Source organism: Protopterus annectens, chromosome 6.part1 (genome assembly GCF_019279795.1).
Source record: "Protopterus annectens isolate FY-2018-M chromosome 6.part1, PAN1.0, whole genome shotgun sequence".
NCBI lineage: Eukaryota > Metazoa > Chordata > Ceratodontiformes > Protopteridae > Protopterus > Protopterus annectens.
The window spans coordinates 487,023,371-487,043,272 of record NC_056738.1 but is presented as its reverse complement, the minus strand read 5'-3'; the positions used below and the strand labels follow the sequence as shown (position 1 = coordinate 487,043,272).

At 42.1% G+C, this 19,902-nt stretch overlaps 1 protein-coding gene across 1 annotated transcript in view; it reads right to left on the bottom strand.

Annotated features, from left to right (window-relative positions):
- The window catches only part of PIKFYVE (phosphoinositide kinase, FYVE-type zinc finger containing), a 3,858,188-nt gene that overhangs the window by 2,264,847 nt on the left and 1,573,439 nt on the right, over nucleotides 1-19,902 (bottom strand). The window contains 1 exon segment of the mRNA XM_044075403.1: nucleotides 19,691-19,699. Coding sequence (XP_043931338.1) covers nucleotides 19,691-19,699 — 9 coding nt within the window.

Below are 19,902 nucleotides of genomic sequence, written 5' to 3'. Positions count from 1 at the left end.
AAACATTATGGTACTGAAGTGGCTGAAAAACACTGGAAACATGAGCCACAAAGCATCATGGAAAATGATGTTTACATCACATGGGATCACCCATTATCAACAGTTCAAAAGATAGACGCTAGATAACTTGATATAGTGGTCCATAAAAAAAAGACAAAAGTAGCATTGATCATTGAAATAGTCATACCCAATTACTACAGTGTCTTGCATAGAGACAGACATAAAATATCAGGATCTGTAGGCATAAATGAAACCAATGTGGAAGAAAGATACTCAGACAGTTCCAATAATAGTAGGAGCAATGGGTCTTCTAAAAAGGAATCTACAATCATATTTAGATAAGTTACCAATACATGTAACTCTGTACGAATTGCAGGAGGAGTCATTACTAGGCACACTGCGGGTGTTGCGAGCAGCACTATTGGCTGACATTAAAGATTGAAACAATACTAATTTCATGAACTTTAACCGTACTTTGACTTAGGAATGGGGTCCACTCCTATCATGGTATTAGAAACCCAAAAAGATTTGGAGAAATTAAAAAAATGGAGAGATGTTAAGTCAGCAAGCAAAGGAGAGTAGTATTGCTGAAACTGAATTCATCCTCAAGTCTTGCTGAGTACCTTCAGGAAGTGGACTGTTTTTTATAAAATCTCACCAAGATGACAAATATATAGACTGTACTTTATACAACATACATCATGGACAGAAGTAGGTCAAAAATTTTAGCTGGGTGCACAAGACCCAGGAAAAAAAGTGCCCAATCCTGCTAGGCACACTAGTGCCATAACTTGAAAAAATTACAGTGTAGAATCATCCGGATATGGAAACATTCCTACAATAGGGCCAGGCCAAGTCCAGGGGAGGATGGCTCCCCTGTTGTATAAGTAGCAGTCCCAAAAATCACAAAAGCTGATAAGCCAAAGAAGAGCCATAAAGAAGAAAGAGTGGACTATTGAGGATAAGAAAGAAATTATGTATTAGAAATGTTGATCTGCTAGGAAAAAGAAGCAGCTGAGGAAGTGGGAAAATACAAACAAAACTAAGAGATTTGTGAAAAGTATAAAAAAGAAATATGGACCTGGGAAAGAGATTTGATATGGTGCAATATTTATTCAAAGTCAAAAGTCAAATTAATCAATACAAAAAGGCAGCCCCAAAGATATTCAAAGAGAAATACAGGCAAATGCATCCATATATGGTAAATTTCACAATAAAAAAAAATATCACAAAGATGGAATGCAGAAAAGAAGATTAGTAAAGTAGCAGTTAAAAAATAGAAGCTGAAGTTATGGAATGCCTCCAAAGAGAAGGATTTGGTGTAGAAGGTTTAACACAGTTTACCTCACAGCATGATGGAATGAATCCCTAAAGTAAGGAGAAACAGGAAGATCAAGAGATATCTGAAGAAGAAATATGGACATGGGAAAGAAAGAGAGAGTTAATATGGTGTAATGTTTATGCAAAGGAGAAAGCAAAACTAATCAATACAAAAAGAGCAGCACCAAAGATATTTGGAAACAAATACAGGCAAATAAATATGGACATGGAAAACCTTATAATACAAAAAAAAGAAGACAAAAACGAAAAGTAGAAAAGATTAGTAATGGAGAAGTTAAAGAAATGGAAAAAGGAAGTTACATCTTACCATAACGTTTCATCTGTGTTGTCGATCTTCAGTAATCCTTGACTGTAGGCTTGGTTCTGAACCGCGGAATTTGGCCATCATTCCAGTTTGTGCCTTCCAAAACTCTTGAGCTAAGCTCTACCCACAATGCTCCTCACCAAATTATCTCAAATCGAGTTTGCAAACAATAGTGACACACAAGAAATAATAGATAAGAGGCCATATCTGCGTCTGTATTATGAAGCCAGTCACTGGGAATATTCGCTCTGCCAAGAGTTTAAAAGGCTGAGGGAAGGAAGGAGGGAATGTCAAGGATTAGTGAAGATCGACAACACAGATGGAACGTCATGGTAAGGCATAACTTCTTTATCTGACGTTGTCAATCTTCACATGCATAATCCTTGACTGTGGGACAGTGTCCCTAGCTACCTGAATCATGGGAGGTCTCATGGGAAGAATATTCCTGAGCACCATCAAGCCGAATGATGCATGTCCCCTAAAGACCTGGTCCAGTCTGTAATGAGTAATACAATCTGAAGAACCTCGAACATGAAAAACTGGATGCTGCTATACCTCTCATTGAATGAGCTTTTGCAGGACCTGGTGGGTGGAGTCCTTTTCTGTTGTAAACAAAGGTGATACAGTCCTTAAGCTATTTCGTCATGATAACTTTAGATACTGGACCTCCTAAAGAAACTGAAGAAAAGGAAATAAACAGCTTGTCAGATTTTTAATATCTTTTGTTCTGTGAAGGTATAAACATAATTTTCTGCGTACATCTAGTAAACGGACAGTATTCCCCTTTGTTGGAAAAACTGGGAAAAAAGACTGAGATGTAAAGTCTGAATGATGTTTGACTTAGAAACAACCTTTGGTAGGAAGGAGGGATTTGTCCAGAGAGAGACCTGTCCTTATAAAAGATTAAGTGTGTGTGAGTGGGGGTGGGGTGTAGGGGGTTGCAGGACAAGGCTTGTATTTCTGACATTCTCCTGACAGAAGTGATAGCCATTAAAGATAAGGTTTTCCAGGACAAGAATTTTAAGTCACAACTTTCTGAAGGTTCAAAAGAGGGAGAAATAAGACTGAAGTATCAAATTAAAATCCCGTGGTGCAGAGAGTTCTTTACATGGTGGTCTGAGCTTTAAGGTTCCTTTCAAAAAGGCTTTACAAAGTTTATGTGACATAAGTAATGAACCATTGAAACCAATATGGAAGTTGGATATCGCAGCAAGATGCATTCAAATAGTACAGGCTGATGAACCTATCTCAAAGTGAAGCTAAGAAGTCTAAAACTCTGTCTACAGGTGCTGAATATGGGTCAAGACTACAATCTAGCGACCACTTAGTAAACCTTAGCCACTTGTTATGATATAATTTTTTAGTTGAAGGTTTGTGGTGGGTCAGAATGATGCATTGGACCAGAGAGGTGAGGGAGGAATGCCTGGCAATCACACGAACTGGAAAAGCCATGCAGTGAGCTTGAGATGTTGTAGATTCAGAAGAACCAGTCTCTCCAGGTGGGACAACAGGTCTGGAGCTGGGTCCAGTATCCAGGGTTTCCGAAGCAGATGAAGCCATATGTAAGGGAAACCATACCTGTCGAGACCAGAATGGGGCAATGAGAATTATTCTGTTCAACGTGTTGACTTTTTCTAGAAACTGACATATTAGTGGAATTGGAGGAAAGGTTTACAACAGACTGGGATGGCCAATCATGAAGTAGAGTGTCTCTGGGTGACTCCTCCATGGGAGGGATTAGAGCAAAGTAACTTCTGCAGTTGTTGTTCAAAGGTGAAGTGAACAGGTCACAGCAAGGATGGCCTCAGTGGCGGAATATGTTGTCTGTCACTACTGGATTGAGAAACCACTCATAAGGCATGAGGATGGCTCTGCTCAATTTGTCCGCAATCACATTGGAGCTCCCAGAAATTTGAGTTGCCTCAGAAAGAGCAGGAGGAAATCACCCACTGCCAAACTCTGATCGCTTCTCGACAAGGAGGTTAAAATCTGGTTCCTCCTTGCTTGTTGATGTGACAGACTACAGACATATTATCAGTTTGTACTGCAGTCATTCCCAAAGACAGGGTATCTTGAAATGCTTGCAATGCTAAGAGTACCGCCCTCATGTCTAGAACACTGATATGTAAGTTGGCCTCCAGCTGGAAAAAAGTGCCTTAGACCGTATTTCCCAGATGACCCCCCCAGGCCATCTGGGAGGCATCCGTGGTCACTATGGCTTGAGGGTGAGGAAGGACAAAGGGTTGGCTCGACAATATCTAGTTGGAGTGAAGCCATCAACTTGGGTCTTCCTTGCATCGACTGATCACAATTAGATGGGACGTTGCTTGACTCCATGAGGACCACTGGGAGGCCAGAAGTCACTGAAAAATTTGCATGCGATATCTGGCCAGGGGAACTAGAGTGATAGAGGTTGCCACTGATCCTACAGCTCCTAGGATGAGTCTTGCTGTTGCTTTCTTGCTTCAAATGATCTGGTTCACTTGAGATTTAATCCTCTGGAGTCTTTCTAAGGGAAGTGACGCATAGCCAGTGACTGCGTCGAGCAGAACTCCAATGAATTTCAGCTGTTGTGATGGTTCTAGATGGGGTTTTTCCTAGTTTATAGTGATCCCGAAGCTGGAACAAAGGAGGAAAGAGTAACCTCGTGCATTTAAGAGTCGACACCTGGTGGAAGTGATAAGGAGCCAGTCGTCTAGGTACAGCAACACTCCGAATCCTAGCAGTCTGAGATGAACTGCTACTACTGCCATGCATTTGGTGAACACCCTGGGGCTGTAGTGAGACCAAAGTGCAGTGCCCTGAAATGTTAATAACTGGCTCCCAGCCAGAAGTGCAAGAATCTTCTGGAGTGGCTTGTCAATTTCTATATGGTAATAAACATCCTGAAGATCTACTGAGCACATACAATTGTTTTTTTTCCCAAGAACGAAGTACAGATTGAACTGAGATCATCTGCAATTTGGTTTGTTGGACTGATTTGTTCAACTGAATGAGGTCCAAAATCAATCACCAGTCCCCTTTTTTGTTTGGCACTAAAAAGAATCTCAAATAAATTCTGGATCCTCTCTGGTCAGATGGAAATGCCTGGATGAATCTTTTGTAGAGCGTTTTTTGAATTTCTAAGATGGCTGCCTCCCTGTGACTGGGTGGAATTGTCCAGCATTCTTGGTCTTTTTGGTTCTATTGAAAGGGGGATAATGTAACCTCTGGTAATAATCCTCTGCACCCCATTTGTTCATCATTACTCTTAGGAAGATTGGTGCAGGGGTAATCGTCCTCCGACTGCCTCCAGAGGAAGGCAATTGGGCCTCCTTCCAGGTCTGCTAATAGGAGTTACCAGGGAAAAAAGTCTCTGGAACCCTGATTCTGTAGACCACCTCTGCCTCTTGAATGCCATCTTCCATTATCACTCCCCCCTCTGCCACAGGGAAAAGTCATTGCCACGCGAGTCCTGGAAAGGTCCTCCGGTGATTTTGAACCATAACCTACCACTTCTCTGGTTCCTGTCTTCCCATCTTTCTCACATATGGCTAGAGTCTCTAACTTTGGGGCCAAACAAGATGACTCGTCAAATGGAGCATTGACAAAAGAAGACTAAAACGGCTCCGCAAAATCACATAAGTGCATCCAGGCATGTCTCCTGATGGCTATGCCTGAACCCGCTGCTCTTGTCCTTTTGCCAGCATGAGCAATTAGCCTCATGAATGAATTAGAGATTCTAGGGTGGCGAGCTGAGAAGTTACTTTGTCTCAAACTTTTTCACCTACTGCTCCTGAGAGAGTATCTGAAAGCTCTTTAATTAAATCTCTTTGAAGCCTGGTAAAATGTGCCATATAGTTCAAGGACCTGAAGGAGAAGGCCGATTAAGCATATATGCACTTCCTAAATCTATCCATTGTCCTAGACTCTTTGTTAGGAGGATGGATAGTAGGACATTCATCAGCAAGTTCCTTCCTGCTGGCTGCCGCAACCACCATGGTGTCCACAGGAGTATCTTTGGCCCAGTGCTGCTCATCTTTAGGGGCAGAAAGAAAATGCGATCAGGTCTCTTTGGGATCGACTCGACAGTCAGCTAACTTCCAAGCCCACTGATAATCAACTTAAGATAGTCAGCGGGCAGAGAGATACAAGAGGTAGAGGGCTAGGCACGAAAATATTCTAGGTATACTGATTCCACTGAGGAAGGCTGGAGGGTAATCCAACCATGAGCCACCCTCTGTTTCAGGATTTCTAGGATGTTCCCAAAGGAAATAGCTTCATGGGGTGGACTTAGGGGAGCCTTCCCCCTCATCGAAACTGGTCCAAGTGCTTCCTCATGCACTTCTTCGAAGGTACCTCTTTGGCGGGGTGCTCTGGAGTGGTATCCAAAGATGACATAACCAATGTGGTTTGATCCTGAAACTTTTCTGCCCTCTGTCCCAGGGTAGAGACTGGAGGAAGCACCAGTTGAGGGGATGAACAAGTTGTTTGATCTGACAGGGAAGACAGACTGCCCACACTGGACAAGACCCTCTCCATAGCCTGGAAGGCAGGTCCCCCATTAGAGGGATGGGAGCTCGGATCCAAAATAGATTCTTTCAGAACCGTGATCCGTCCCCTTCCGCAGCAAGGGGGCCACCTCAGAAGCAGAAACCAGGGTCAAACTTACATATGCCAAAGCACCGAGGGGCATGGGTGGCTCAAAGTCAAACCCTGCGCCTCAGAACCGGCAACGAAGCCCCAACCCCGAGAGGTCTCCGGGTTCTGACAAACCAGAAGAACTCAGAGTAACTATTTGTGCCAGAGAAGGAGCTCTGATCGGCACCAAAACAGCTGAAGCCAGTAAGGTCAGTACCAGTGGTCTACTAAATCTCAGCAGGAGTCGAATGAGGAATAGGTAGAGTTGTGGAAGAAGGTAAGGTTCCAGAGGTAACAATGCTAGGAAACATGGAAGGAGGTAATCCCCTCACCGTAAGGAGCTGGTCCACCAGTCTCATAATATCAAATTTGGGTAGACTCTTGATGGACCGAAAAGAGGAGGTTGATGGAGATCTGGGTGGCCATCTCTCCAAAAAGGGACTGGGAGCATGGTCCATAAAGAGATCTACTAAGGGGGATTAAGTTGTACTGGTTAAAATTATCGGAGGGTCCTTCGGTGCAGAGTGGTCGGCTGGTACTGAAGGGGGTGTTGTCTTCACCGATACCAGTACTGACAGCAGTGAAGCTGAAAAGGCCAGTGCCAATGGTACCAAAGACTGAATATGCTGACACACCAGTGTCAAGGAGGCTGTCGGCGACATGGGGGATTTGGCCATTTTGGAAGGTGGTTCCAAGGAGCATGTCTGAACCCAGTGACTTTGCTTCTTTGGTTTGGAAGACGAGGAAGAAGAGAAGAGGACAAACTGGCTTCTGCTTTTGGACCAGACATGGCCTCCTCCAAATCTGACTTAAGAAAGCCTTTTAAGATAAGTTTATTTTTGCAATCTATCAGGGTTCTGGAACACAAGAAGTGACATATCGCACCGACTTCTTGTAAATGGACTACAATGAGTCAATACACACACAGTGTATGCCCATCCAAATTAGACATTTTCCTTTCACATTTTTGGCACCTCTTGAAGCTAGAGATGCCTTTAGAGGGTTTATCGGCCATAATGAAAAGCCAAGGCCACTGTACACAGACACACACACCTTTAAATAATTTTTTTTTTTTTTGTAATAAAAAAGAAAAGAAAGAGAAGGGAAATACTAACAATGGTACACAGAGTTACCCGAAGGTAAAGGGAAAAAAGTACCAATAATGGTACTTGAGAAAGTCTACCTAATGGTAAAATGGGGAGAAAACGCACTCGCACACACTAAAAAACTATCTAAAGGAGTAGCAGGGTAGTAAACATAGGAGGGATTACAGATGGAATATAGAAGTAGTACAGTTTTGTGTAGACTTACCATAAGTGTAGATGTTCATGTGTATTCACTGTTGCAGTCATCACCTGTGGGTTATCCCTGCTGTAGTAGTCCTTGGCTGGCCTGAATACCAGAGTCAATGTTTTTCTGCGTCGGCTGCTGTCACTTGCTGTCTGACGTCAGGTAATCAGTGCTATAAAGGAAGGCAGCCGATGACATTACATCAGTTTTTCTTGCCCTAACCAGTCAGAGGCCCTAGTAAATATGGTAAAGTGGTCCTTGTGGCTAAAAGCCACCATTAGCAACTTATGTCTCCCTAAAGAAAGAAGATACAAGGGGGAAGGAGGGTGGGAAACCAGAACTGCAACAGTGAATACACTCGAACATCTACATTTATGGTAAGTGTACACAACTGTACTATGTTCTTTGTGTTTCACTGTTGCAGTCATCACCTGTGTGAGGATTCCGAAAGCTGAGGAGAGGGGTGGTAGGATTAGTAAGAGACCTAGGCATGGGTCAGCATGCCCTGCAGAACTGCAGAGGCAAACCCTGCCCTAGCCTTAGAAAATCCAGGTAGGTGGTAATGCTTGGTAAAGGTATGGACAGAAGTCCAGGTGGCAGTTTCCAGTATGTCCCTAGTGGGAACTCCTCTGAGGAATGCTGTGGAGGCTGCCCTAGTGGAATGGGTTCGAATAGACTTGGAGGGGGGGGTTCCCATGCCACATGTAGCAGAAATGGATACAGTGTGATATCCATTTGGAAATGGTTTGTTTGGAAATGGGCTTCCCTTCTGCCCCTGGGGCAAAGCTGACAAGTAGTTGGTCTGTTTTCCTGAAAGGTTTAGTATGGTCCAGATAGTATCTGAGCTGTCTGTGCATGTCTAGTGAGTGCATAATTCTTTCCCTCTTGTTTTGAGGGTTAGGAAAGAAGGTGGGTAGATGTATGGCTTGGTTGAGAGTTACATTAGATACCACCTTGGGCATAAAGGAGGGATTAGTCTTTAGAGAGATCCTGTCTGCATGGAAGATGATGAAGGGCTCAATGGCCATCAATGCCTGAAGTTCTAAAACCCTTCTGGCTGAGGTGATACCTAGAAGATAAGCAGTCTTCCAGGAGAGGTATCTTAGTTCTGCTGAAGCAGCAGGTTCAAAGGGTGGTAAAGTAAGTTTTTCCAAAAGATAATTCAGGTCCCAGGCTGGAGTGGGTGGCCTTCTGGGAGGTCTGATATTAGAAGCCCCTCTAAGGAATTGTTTTATCAAATGATAGGAGAAAAGGGGCTGTTCTGTATCAAAATGAGCTGAAATAAATGAGGCATGGATTTTAATAGAGGAGGAGAAGGAGAGGCCACTATTAAGTAGCACTGCTAGGTAGTCCAGGATAAGAGGGATGGAAGGTTGTGAAGTACTACCCCCTATGGACTGGCTCCATGAGCAGAATCTTTTCCATTTTCCTGTGTAAGATTTTCTGGTGCTGGGCCTTCTGGCCTCTATGATAATGTCAAGTACCGATTTGCTTAAAAGGGGCCCCCCTGTTTGCCTTGAGAGTATTAGCCATGCTGATAGTTTGAAAGTCTAAGTCTGGTGCAGAATCACCCCCCCCCCACCTGAGTTAAGATGTTTGAGATCAGAGGAAGCTGCCTGGGAGGCTTAAGGTCAGTCTGCGCAGTAAGGGGTACCAATGTTGTCTGGGCCAATCTGGAGCAATGAGGATGGCCTTTGGTCTCTCCTCCCTTATATTGATCAGTACTTTGGGAATAAAAGGCAGAGGAGTGAATGCTTACACAAATGGCATTCCAGGGGATGGTCAAGGCATCCACCTTCCGGGTTAGGTGGGGATACTCCCTGGTACACAATTTTTTCAGTTGATGGTTGAGATGTGAAGCAGAAGGATCCATCTCTGGGGACCCCCACACCTTAGTGATTTGTAAAAAGATTTTTCTGTGAAGCTGCCATTCATGGGGGTCCAGTAAGTTTCTGCTCAAGTGGTTTGCCAGGGTGTTATTGATCCCTAGCAGGTATTGGCTATCAGGTGTAGTCCCATGGAAGAGGCTGTCAGACAGAGGTTCATGGCTAGCCTTTACAGAGGGTAAGATTGGGTCCCACCCTGTTTGTTGATGTACCACATTACTGTGGACTTGTCTGTTTTGATAAAGAGAACCCTTGGCTTGAGATGGGGTTTGAAGGATGTCGGAGCCTTTTGTACTGCCATCATTTCCTTCTGGTTGATGTGCAAGGAAAGGTGCTGGGCATCCCACAGACCTTGGGTGCCCCTGCCTTCTAGGTGAGCGCCTCAAGCTACGTCTGAGGCATCGCTGGCAATGGTCTACTCAGTTGAGAGGAGGGTGAAGGAAGAACACTTGTTCTGTGCACAGGCCCCTGGCCACCAGGGAAAATCGGCCCTTATACAGGGGGGATCAGAGGTAGAGAGGTCTCTAGAGGTTGTGAGTGCTGACACCAAAGGTTCTTTAGATACCACTGAAGTTTTCTCATGTGAAGCGTGGCCAAAGGAATTAGAAGGATGTAAGATGCCATGTACCCCAAGGCTTGCAGGAACTTCCTCACAGTGAGGTGACTTCTGGAAGCCAGCTATGTAAAGTAGAGAGCCAGGAAGCTCTGCTTTTCTGGGGATAGGAAGGCCATTTGGGATGTGTCTACTAGTGCTCCCAAGAAAATGATCTTCCTGGAGGGTGTTTGCCTGGATTTCTTCTCGTTGATGGTGTACCCTAAGGAGGTTAGGACGGTTTTGACAAAGAGGAGGTCCTTGAGGAGCTTTTCTTTGCAATCAGCCTGAATGAGGCAGTCGTCCAGATAAGGGTAAATTTGTATATTTTTTCTGTCTGCAAAAGGCCATAGCCGGGGCTAAGCATTTGGTGAATACCCTGGGAGCAGTAGATAAGCCAAAGGGTAGTGCAGAGAACTGAAAGTGTTGTGAGCCTGCTCTGAAGCGAAGGAATTTCCTGCAGTATTCCCCTTATCGGGATGTGGAGGTAGGCATCTTTTAGATCTAGGGTAACTAACCATGCATTTTTTGCCAGTATAGGCAGCAGCTGCTGCAAAGTTAGCACTTTGAATTTGGGGACCACCAGGAAGGTGTTCAGAATGGATAAAATCCACGATGGGGCGCTAGGTGCCCTCTTTTCTGGGAACAAAGAATAATCTGGAATAAAGCCTTTGCCTGTTTGATCTGAGGGGCAGGTTCTACTGTCCCTTGGGAAATGAGAGTTTGGACTTGTTTCAATGCCTCAGCCTATTGATTTGGAGGCTAGTCTGGGTACCCTCTTGGAACTGGGAGTTCATTGAAGGAGAATTTGTATCCCTGAAAAAAAATTATCTTTAAGACCCATTGGTCCTTTGTTAAAGAATGCCAATCATCTTTGCAGAGGGACAGCCTTCCTCCTAGGTTTTGGTGAGTGAAAAGAGGGCAGAGGGGGGAGAGGGAGTCATTGAGAGATTCTGCCATAGAGGGATAGCTTAGAACTCCCTGCCTTTGGAATGGAAGAGGTTGACTTGTTCTCTGCTGTCCCTGGGTAGGAGTCTGGGTGGTCTGTCCCTATGAGGCTTACCTTGCCCATCTGCTGGGTGCAGGAAAGGACCAGTGTTTTGATGGAAAATTCGTGATGAACCTAGGAGGTTGTACCTGAAGGAAATCTTTTACTGTTTGCATAGATTTTGCTTTGTCTTACATCTTTTTAAGCACCTCTTCTGCTTTTACTCCAAACAAGCGGTCCTTTTCCAAGGGTGCATCAAGTAATTTAAATTTGACATGATCAGGTAGAGGTTGTTCTTCAACCATGCATGTCTCCTAATGACGGATCCTGACACTGCTGCCCTGCTTGAGGCTACTAGGGCGTCATATCCACAGTGTAATGAGTGTTTGGCCACTTCACAAGTAGAGTGCAGTAAATCTGCTAACTCTTTCGAATTGGCACAGTCAGGAAAGGTTGAAATCTTTTGCTTTAATAGTTCCAAAGTGTGTTGTTGATATTTTAACATGTGGAACAGTTGAGTGCTCTGGTAGCTAAGGTTGCAGAGGTGTATACTTTTTGCCCCATCTGTCCAGAGCTCTGGAGTCTTTGTCAGAGGGAGTAGGATTCTTTGCAGAACTAGCCTTAGCTCCTTTTGGTCCCTGTGTAATGACCTCCAAGTCTGCAGCAGGATTTCTGTATAGGTATTTGAGAGAATCTGGTACTCTAATACTGGTCAGGTTTTCTGGGAGCAGGTGGGAGGGTGTTAGAAGCTAAGATGGATTCATGGAAGACATCATCAACCACCTCTAAGATTGGAGGGATGCCCAAGGGTCTGTGCTGGGGCAGGTCTAGAAACTCTCAGAGTCTTTTCTTAGACTGAGGGAAGTCTTGGAATTCCCAGTGGAAATGTTCCCTGAGAGTGTTTAGGGTTTACCCAAAGGAAAGATCTTCTGGAGGGGAGGCAGAAGGAATGGATTCCTCTGCATCTGAATCCTCATAAGTAGTCAGAGATTGTTGTTCCTCTTCAAAATCAGAATAATCAGACACCTCAGAATCCTGTTCTGTCAGTGTTTCAGGAGAGTCTCTTTTTCTTTTAGAAGATGTGGCCTGACTACCCCTGATAAGGTTCTCTGCCATTTTAAGCATTTGAGCTTGGGGTGGTGGCACAGGAGTAAAATGGTGGCTAGAGGTAGTTTTCTTAGGAGTGGCCTTGCCTCTAGGCCTAACAGTATCTATCGGTCTGAGAGAAACGGTAGTCGGAGAAGACGTCTTTTTTTGTCTAGAAACGGTAGTGCGAAACACCTCCTCGGAAGTCGGTACCTGCGTCACAGCTCCAGACCCATCCAAGGAAGTGACAACCAAAGGCTTGGAAAATGAAGATTTCTGCGGCATACCGGACTCTGAAAGGGTCTTAGTAGAGGCCTGCGAAGGTATCAAACCAGGCATCAAGGGCTGCGAAGGCGCCTCACTGAATTCTGGAGAACTGACGACCTGCTTAGCTGTAGAGTTGTCGGAAGGCTTAGACTTGTGTGCTCTGTCTCTATGTGCTCTGTCTCTATCTTTATCCTTACGTTTTTTCGGAATGTCTATGGATTGTTGGCTGACAGACACCATTTTGGAATGCAAGATGGAAGACGAAAATACCTGGCTACAATAAGCTCTACGACGAATGGTTCTCACATTAAAGAGGGCACAGAACTGGCAACGGGGGAACTTCATGATCTGGGCCTAAACAAGTGATGCAGTATGAATGGAAGTCTCGGTGTGGTATTTGCATTCTACAGGAGTGACAATTTGAACTTTTTCAGACATTGGTCAGTGCAAGAAAAAAGGATTCCCAATGGGGTACTTAGCTTTAGATGTTTACAGTTGCAATTCAAACTCTGGTAGCGACCGACCGACACACTTGTGAACTGCTTCTGCTACGGGGTCCATGGCAAGAAAAACTGACAATGGCATCGGCTGCCTTCCTTTATAGCACTGACGACCTGACGTCAGACAGCAAGGAACAGCAGCCGACACAGAAAAAAACATTGACTCTGGTATTCGGGCCGGCCGTGAGCTACCACAGTAAGGATAACCCACAGGTGACGACTGCAACAGTGAATACACTCAAACATCTACATTTATGGTAAGTGTACACAAAACTGTACTTTTTCTATATTCTATCTGTAATCTCTCCTATTTATACCACCCTGTTCCTCCTTTAGATAGTTTTTTAGTGTGTGAGTGTGAGTGCATTTTCTCCCCTTTTTACCGTTAGATAGACTTTCTCAAGTACCATTGTTGGTACTTTTTTCCCTTTACCTTGGGTATCTACCACTCTTGGTATTCCTCTTCTCTTTCTTTTCTTCTCTTTTACTACAATCTGTAGTGTGTGTGTGTGTGTGTGTGTGTGTGTGTGTGTGTGTGTGTGTGTGTGTGTATGTACGGTGGCCTTGTTTTTTCATTTTGGCCGATAAACCCTCTAAAGGCATCTCTAGCTTCAAGAGGTGTCAAAAATGTGAAAGGAAAATGTCTAATTCGGATGGACACACACTGTGTATAGACTCTGTGTGATCGGTCACTTCTTGGAGTTTTGAGTTGCAGAACCCTGATAGATCACAAAAACAAACTCAACTTAAAAAAGCTTTCTTAAGTCAGACTTCAAGGAGGCCATGTCTGGTCCAAAAACAGAAGCCTGTTCGTCGTCCTCTTCCTCCTCTTCCAAACCGAAGAAGCAAAGTCACTGAGTTCAGACATGCTCCTTGGAACAACCTTCTAAAATGACCAAATCCCCCATGGTGCCGACAGCCTCCTTGACACTGGTGTGGCAGCAAACGAGATCTGGAGTGGTGTGGTGAGGAGCACTGTGGGTAGAGCTTAGCTTCACAGTTTTGGAAGGCACATGCAGGAACAACGGCAGAGTCAGTTCTGAGGCTCGAAATAGAGCCCACTGCCGAGGATTATGCTAAAAGCGACATCAGATCTGAGGTTATGAAGTATCTGCAAAGTGAAGGATTCAGTGTAGAAAATCTAACTCAGAAAGCATCACAGCATCATAGAGCAATAGATATCCATATTAAGGAGAAATCAGTGGAACAGAAAGCAATTGGTCAGTTGCCATATGAAGATACTTTGCAGCCTTCCACAGGAAACCATAAACATTCACTTGAAGCTGGACAGAAAGGGAAGGAACAAGAAACTGTGGCAACTGTGACGCAGCCAGCGTTGAGGAGTGATAGGCCAGTGAGTTCCTCACATGACACAGCAACAGATGACAAGATAAAATTGAAGAGAATTTGCCAGAGGAAGATGCAATAGAACTTTCTAGAGAATGCCTCCAGAAAATGGAGAACAAAAAATATGCCCTCAGTTTAGAAGAAAATGAGTTGAGAGAAGAACTGCTTGATTTAATAGAGATAGATACACATATTAAGATCAATAAAAGAAATAACTCCAAATGGTCAATAAAACCCCAAAAGTTAAAAGTTTGATAAAACAAATGAACACAGTAATTATGACTGTCCATAGAGATCCATGCAATATAACAGAAGTAAACAGGATATATTACTGTACAGCTAAACTGGGTCTATATTAAATTCTCAAAAGCCGACAATGTCGAATCTGACATTGTCGACACAAGAATAGCGAAACTGCAGAACATCGAACAAGTAAATGGAAGAGGGGAGATTTCCTTTTACTTCAATGTAGTGCGGTCTGGGAGTTAGTATATTTAAGTAGTGGGGATGTGGGGGGAGGGGCGCAGGGGGGCTTGCTTCCCTGCCTACACCGTTTTGTTTTTTTTTTTTTGTTGTTGTTTTTTATTTTTTTTTCTGAACATTCGATGTTTTAACAGTTCAATCACTAAAGTTCGACCTTTAGTGATTCGAACTGTTAAATATTCGGTGTTCTAATACAGACCTGCTAAATTAACAGCAGATAAAATTCTACCACAAGAACACAGGGTAGTAAGGAAAAGGAAGGGAAGAAATCGAATACCATCATGGAAGTATCACAGAGAAAACTATAAACCAATTAAAACAAACAATGTTACTGTTAGAAGACAACAGAAGAGGGAACAGATCAACAAAAATACTCAAAGATAGACATGATAAAAGCAATGCGCAGTATTACAATGGATCAGGATTTATCATGCACTATTGCAAACAAAACTAAAAATAATCACCACAGGCAGAATAACTTAGAAGATACACAAATAAATATAAAGGAAAAGTACAAAATAAGCAATTTATGATGACAAAACATACTTTACAGAGAATTGAGAAACAAGGTGAAAGGAATTGAAACACAACAAAAAAAGAAGAAATAGGATTTATGAAGATCCTGTGGAACATAAAGATGCTAAATGGAAAGACATAAAATAAGGAAAATAGAAGTTCAAAGGTTTAGGATATGAAATGGGAAAATTTATGGGATACAGCCAGAGAGATTAAAACAAAGTTAAGAAAAGGCTCTAACTGCAAAACCCTATGACCAGATGCAGTACCTAAGTTCTGGTTACAAGTATTAACATCTTTGCATGACGATTTATCTATGAGTAAGAACTATTTATATGCGCACCCCAAACAGACACCAACCTGGCTGAGAAGAGGAAAAACAATGTTATTTATTTATTTTATTGCATTTGTTTATCAGTAAAGTCCACTGGGCCTAAAAGAGCCAATTTTTAATGGAAGCCCAGAGAGAAAAGCCCCGAGATACAGAAAAAATATTAACATTAATTAGTACAGAAGTAGAAACAGTGTTACAGATAGGAAATATAGTAATATATACATAAAAGCAGGAATCTAGTTTGATTACAGTAATATATACATAAAATATACATTAAAGCTTAATTCAATGAATTCAATCAGAGCAGTAAAAACAGATATATTAATCCTGCAAGCTACCCTACAAATTATAGACCAATAATTTGCCTTCCAACGACATATAAACAAACTGTACACTGGAACTGATGCCGACAGAGTTTATAGTCATTTAGAAGAAAACTCAATTATGGCAATAGAACAAAAGGGCAATAAATAAAGTCATATGGAACAAAGGATCATTTGTTCTTAATCATAGCTGAGAACTGTAAAAAGGGGAAGAATCCAAGTACAACATGGAGTAACTACAAAAAAGCATTTGACAGTATCCCACATTCATGGATAAAACAGTGCTCAAAAATATGTAAGATACAGCCTACGCTGATAGATTACATCACAGCGATCATGAAATAGTGGCAAACAACATTGCAGTTAAGCCATAATAAAGGATAACTTATTATTCCTGGGATAAAAATCCAAAAGGGGATATATTCCATGGTGGCTCTGTCACCGTTGGCCTTTTGCTTTGCCTTTAACCTATTAAGCTGTCTGCTTAACAGATTAGATCATGGCTATAATCTGGCTCTCAGAAAGCAACAAAGTACAAAGACGATCTTCTCTTTGTCCGTGATTTAAAACTGTACAACTCATCAGATGAGGAACTAAAAGCACAATTGCAAGTAGTCAAAACTTTTTCAGATGATATAAGAATGTCATCTGGTCTTGATAAATGTGCAAAAGCAACCTTTAAAGCAAGAAACCTGCAGCACCAAGAAAACATCAGTTTGGGACAAGAATGTGATATAAAAGAACTTAAGCACGAGGGACTGTATAGATATTTGGGAATTGAAGGATCAACAATAAAACATGAACAAATGTGAATTGCGGTGGTGGTGGTGCTGCGGTAGCGTTGTCGCCTCACAGTAAGACGTTGTCCCGTTCGATTCTCAGAGCATCTTCTGTGTGGAGGCATACGTGAATGGGGCGTGCCTTCGTTGAAGGTTGTGTGTCAGGGCTGGTAACCCGGTACGTAAAAATCCACTACCAAACATTAGCGGACCAGAGTTCCACTGTGGTGACCCCTAACCGGGAAAAGCCGAAAGACACAAACAAACAAGGAATATTTTAGAAGACTTAAATTAATCATGAAAACTGTGCCAACATCTAGGAACAAAATTCAATCTATAAACCAATTTGCTCTTCCTGTCCTAACTTACGGTTCTGGACAGACTGACTGGCAACAAAAAGGTGTTGGATAGAGAAGACAGGAAAAGAAGAAGGATGCTTCATGCTCATCAAATGATTTATAAAAATCAGTGCATACCAAGATTATATTCCCTGTTCCAAAGGAGGTATGGGCCTACTCAAAACTGATAACATGTACAGATCTGCAATTGTGGGACTGCATACATATCTGCTGACCTCACAAGAGCCAAATATAGTGAAGGTTTTGAAACATGAGGAGAATAAATCTAAGATGACTTCCCTTCTTAGTTTAGCAGAAGCATACCAGTGGGGGGAATGGAAATCAAACCAGAAGTAGATAAAAGTCAGGTAGCAACTGAATGTGCCAAAAAACAAAAGAAAGAATACAAGGTGAAGGATCAGATGAGAAGGCAAGAAATGTGGAAAGTGCATAAATATAGATGCAAGCATAGAAAACTCCTGGAAGAACCTCATGTTGATCAGGATCGAATGTAGGAATGGTTAAAGGAGACGCAAATTAAAAACAAACGATGAAAGGTTAATACTGGCAGCCCAAGATAGTGGGCTATGTACACAATGGTTTACAAAGTCCATTGAACATGTGGGAGAAACAGACAAATGTAGGTTTTTGTAAAACAGATTTGAAAAAGTCGCACTCCTTGTTGCTGGTTGTGATATACTAATGGCAGGAGGACTATATACCGAAAGGAGTAATAATGTGGCAAGACTGTTGCACTGGGGATTGTGCAAACATTATAATATTGAAGTAGCTGAAAAAAAAATGGAACCATGAGCCACAAACCTTCACAGAAAGTGAAGTCTACATCACATGGGATCACCTATTAACAGTTCAAAAGACAGATGTGAGGAAACCAGCTATAATGGTCCATGAAAAGAAAACAAATGTAGCACTGATCATTGAAATCGTTTCACCCACTGACTACAATGTCTTGCGTACAGAGAGACAAAGTCATAAAATATCATGATTTGCAGGCAGAAACAAGAGAAATGTGGAAGAAAGATACACAGACAGTTCCAATAGTAGTACAATGGGTCTTATAAACAAATAATCTACAATCATATTTAGATACATTGCCAATAAATGCAACTCCATACAAATTGCAGGAGTCATTACTGGGCACACTGCAGTTGCTGCAAAGAGCACTTCTGGCTGACATCAAAGACTGAAACAATACTAATTTCATGAACTTTAATCATACTTTAACTTGGGAATAGGGGGCCAATCCCGTCATGTTATTAGAAACCCAAAAGATTTGGAGAAATTAAAGCGTGAGAAGCAATATTATATTCATATAGCAGTAGAAAGTACACTAAGAACTAAGTCAACACAGGAATGAAGAAAGGAGTTTCTGCAAATAGGGATGACTGCAAGTAGGGCTACAGAGAATAGACAAGAGGGGCTGGAATTTATTGGAGAAAGCTGGCAAAGGAAACCAAGCTACTGGGAACAAATAGAGAGGGAAAGGTAATAGAATGGGAAAAGGCCAAGAAGACATTTGGACTGCAGGCTAGTGATTTCCTTCCACATCAGAGATTAACATCCAAGTACAGACAAAGAAAGGGATAGAGGAATCCTAAATGAAAGACATGCACTGGTTGAGTTTTAATTGAATCTAGAATGGAAGCTGATGTTAAAAAAAGAGATAATTAGTAAGGCATATAAAATATTGCATGATAATTATTGGAATCCATCAAAAGAGGTTAGGAATGATTTGGAAGAAAGAACAGATAAGCAATTCACAAAGAAACCATGGGAGGACAAATGTATGGCCCCCAAATATGCAAAGAAATCTAGACAATTTAGAATTTTTGTTTGGAAGTGTTTGCATAAGTATTTTTATGCCTGAAGCAGACTACAAAGAATTTTCTCCCAGGTAGACACCAAATGTTGGAGATATGATTGGGAAGAAAGTGGCTGGGAGTGTAATGAGTTGACAGATTTTAAAAATTCCCTACAGAGTACTCTTGTCAGGAATACTAGGTGAGCAAATGACCTGGGATACAGGATCTGAACTGCCTAGACATAGTAAGGCCTTGTTAAGTTTAATTCTGGCAGCTGCCAAAAAGCAATGAGTAGAAAATGGAAACAAAAAAAGTAAACCAACTATACTTGAAGTGAATACTGTAACAGAGATAAAAGTACAGAATGCGGGCTCTTTAAGATACGGTAATACATAGAAAAAATGGAAACTGTGGGAATGACATATGTAGAGAAATGATTGAAAAAAAAAAAGTTGGGAGGATGGCCTAATGGTTAAGGTATTTGTCTTACAAACACAAGGTTCAGGGTTTGAGTCTCACAAGGGATAATTGGCTAAGCTTAAAATGGCTCGCAAGGGCAGTTAGATTAGTACTAATCTATAAACCTATGAAGGAGAAATGAGGTTTAAGAGAAGGCAGGAATAGAATAAATTGTGTAATGTTACTCAGATGACATGACATAGCAATATATACTACTAAACTTGAAATTATGCCGTTGCATTGACCACACACAGTCTTAGTCTCTCCCACTGTATATAACAAGTTGCATCTCCTAGCTTTCTTTCTTCGTTAGTAACTTCTGCTTAAACTAATCTAAACCCTCTGCTCTACTACTACAGCCTCCTCCCATTCTCCACACTATTTATCCCCCCCACTTCCTATCAATGTCTATACATTGTTCTTCTTTTGAACAATGATAATCTTTTTTGTTTTTACTCTTGTATGTAGTACATTTTAGTCCACTACTATTAGTGCAATCCTTAATGTTCATATTTTTTCTTTTGTTTTTCTCTTTATAATTAATTTCGTATTTGCAGTGTTGTTTTTAATAAATTTTGTCCTGTATGTTTATCTTTGCGTATATTTGCTGGGGCTCTTTCCCCTTG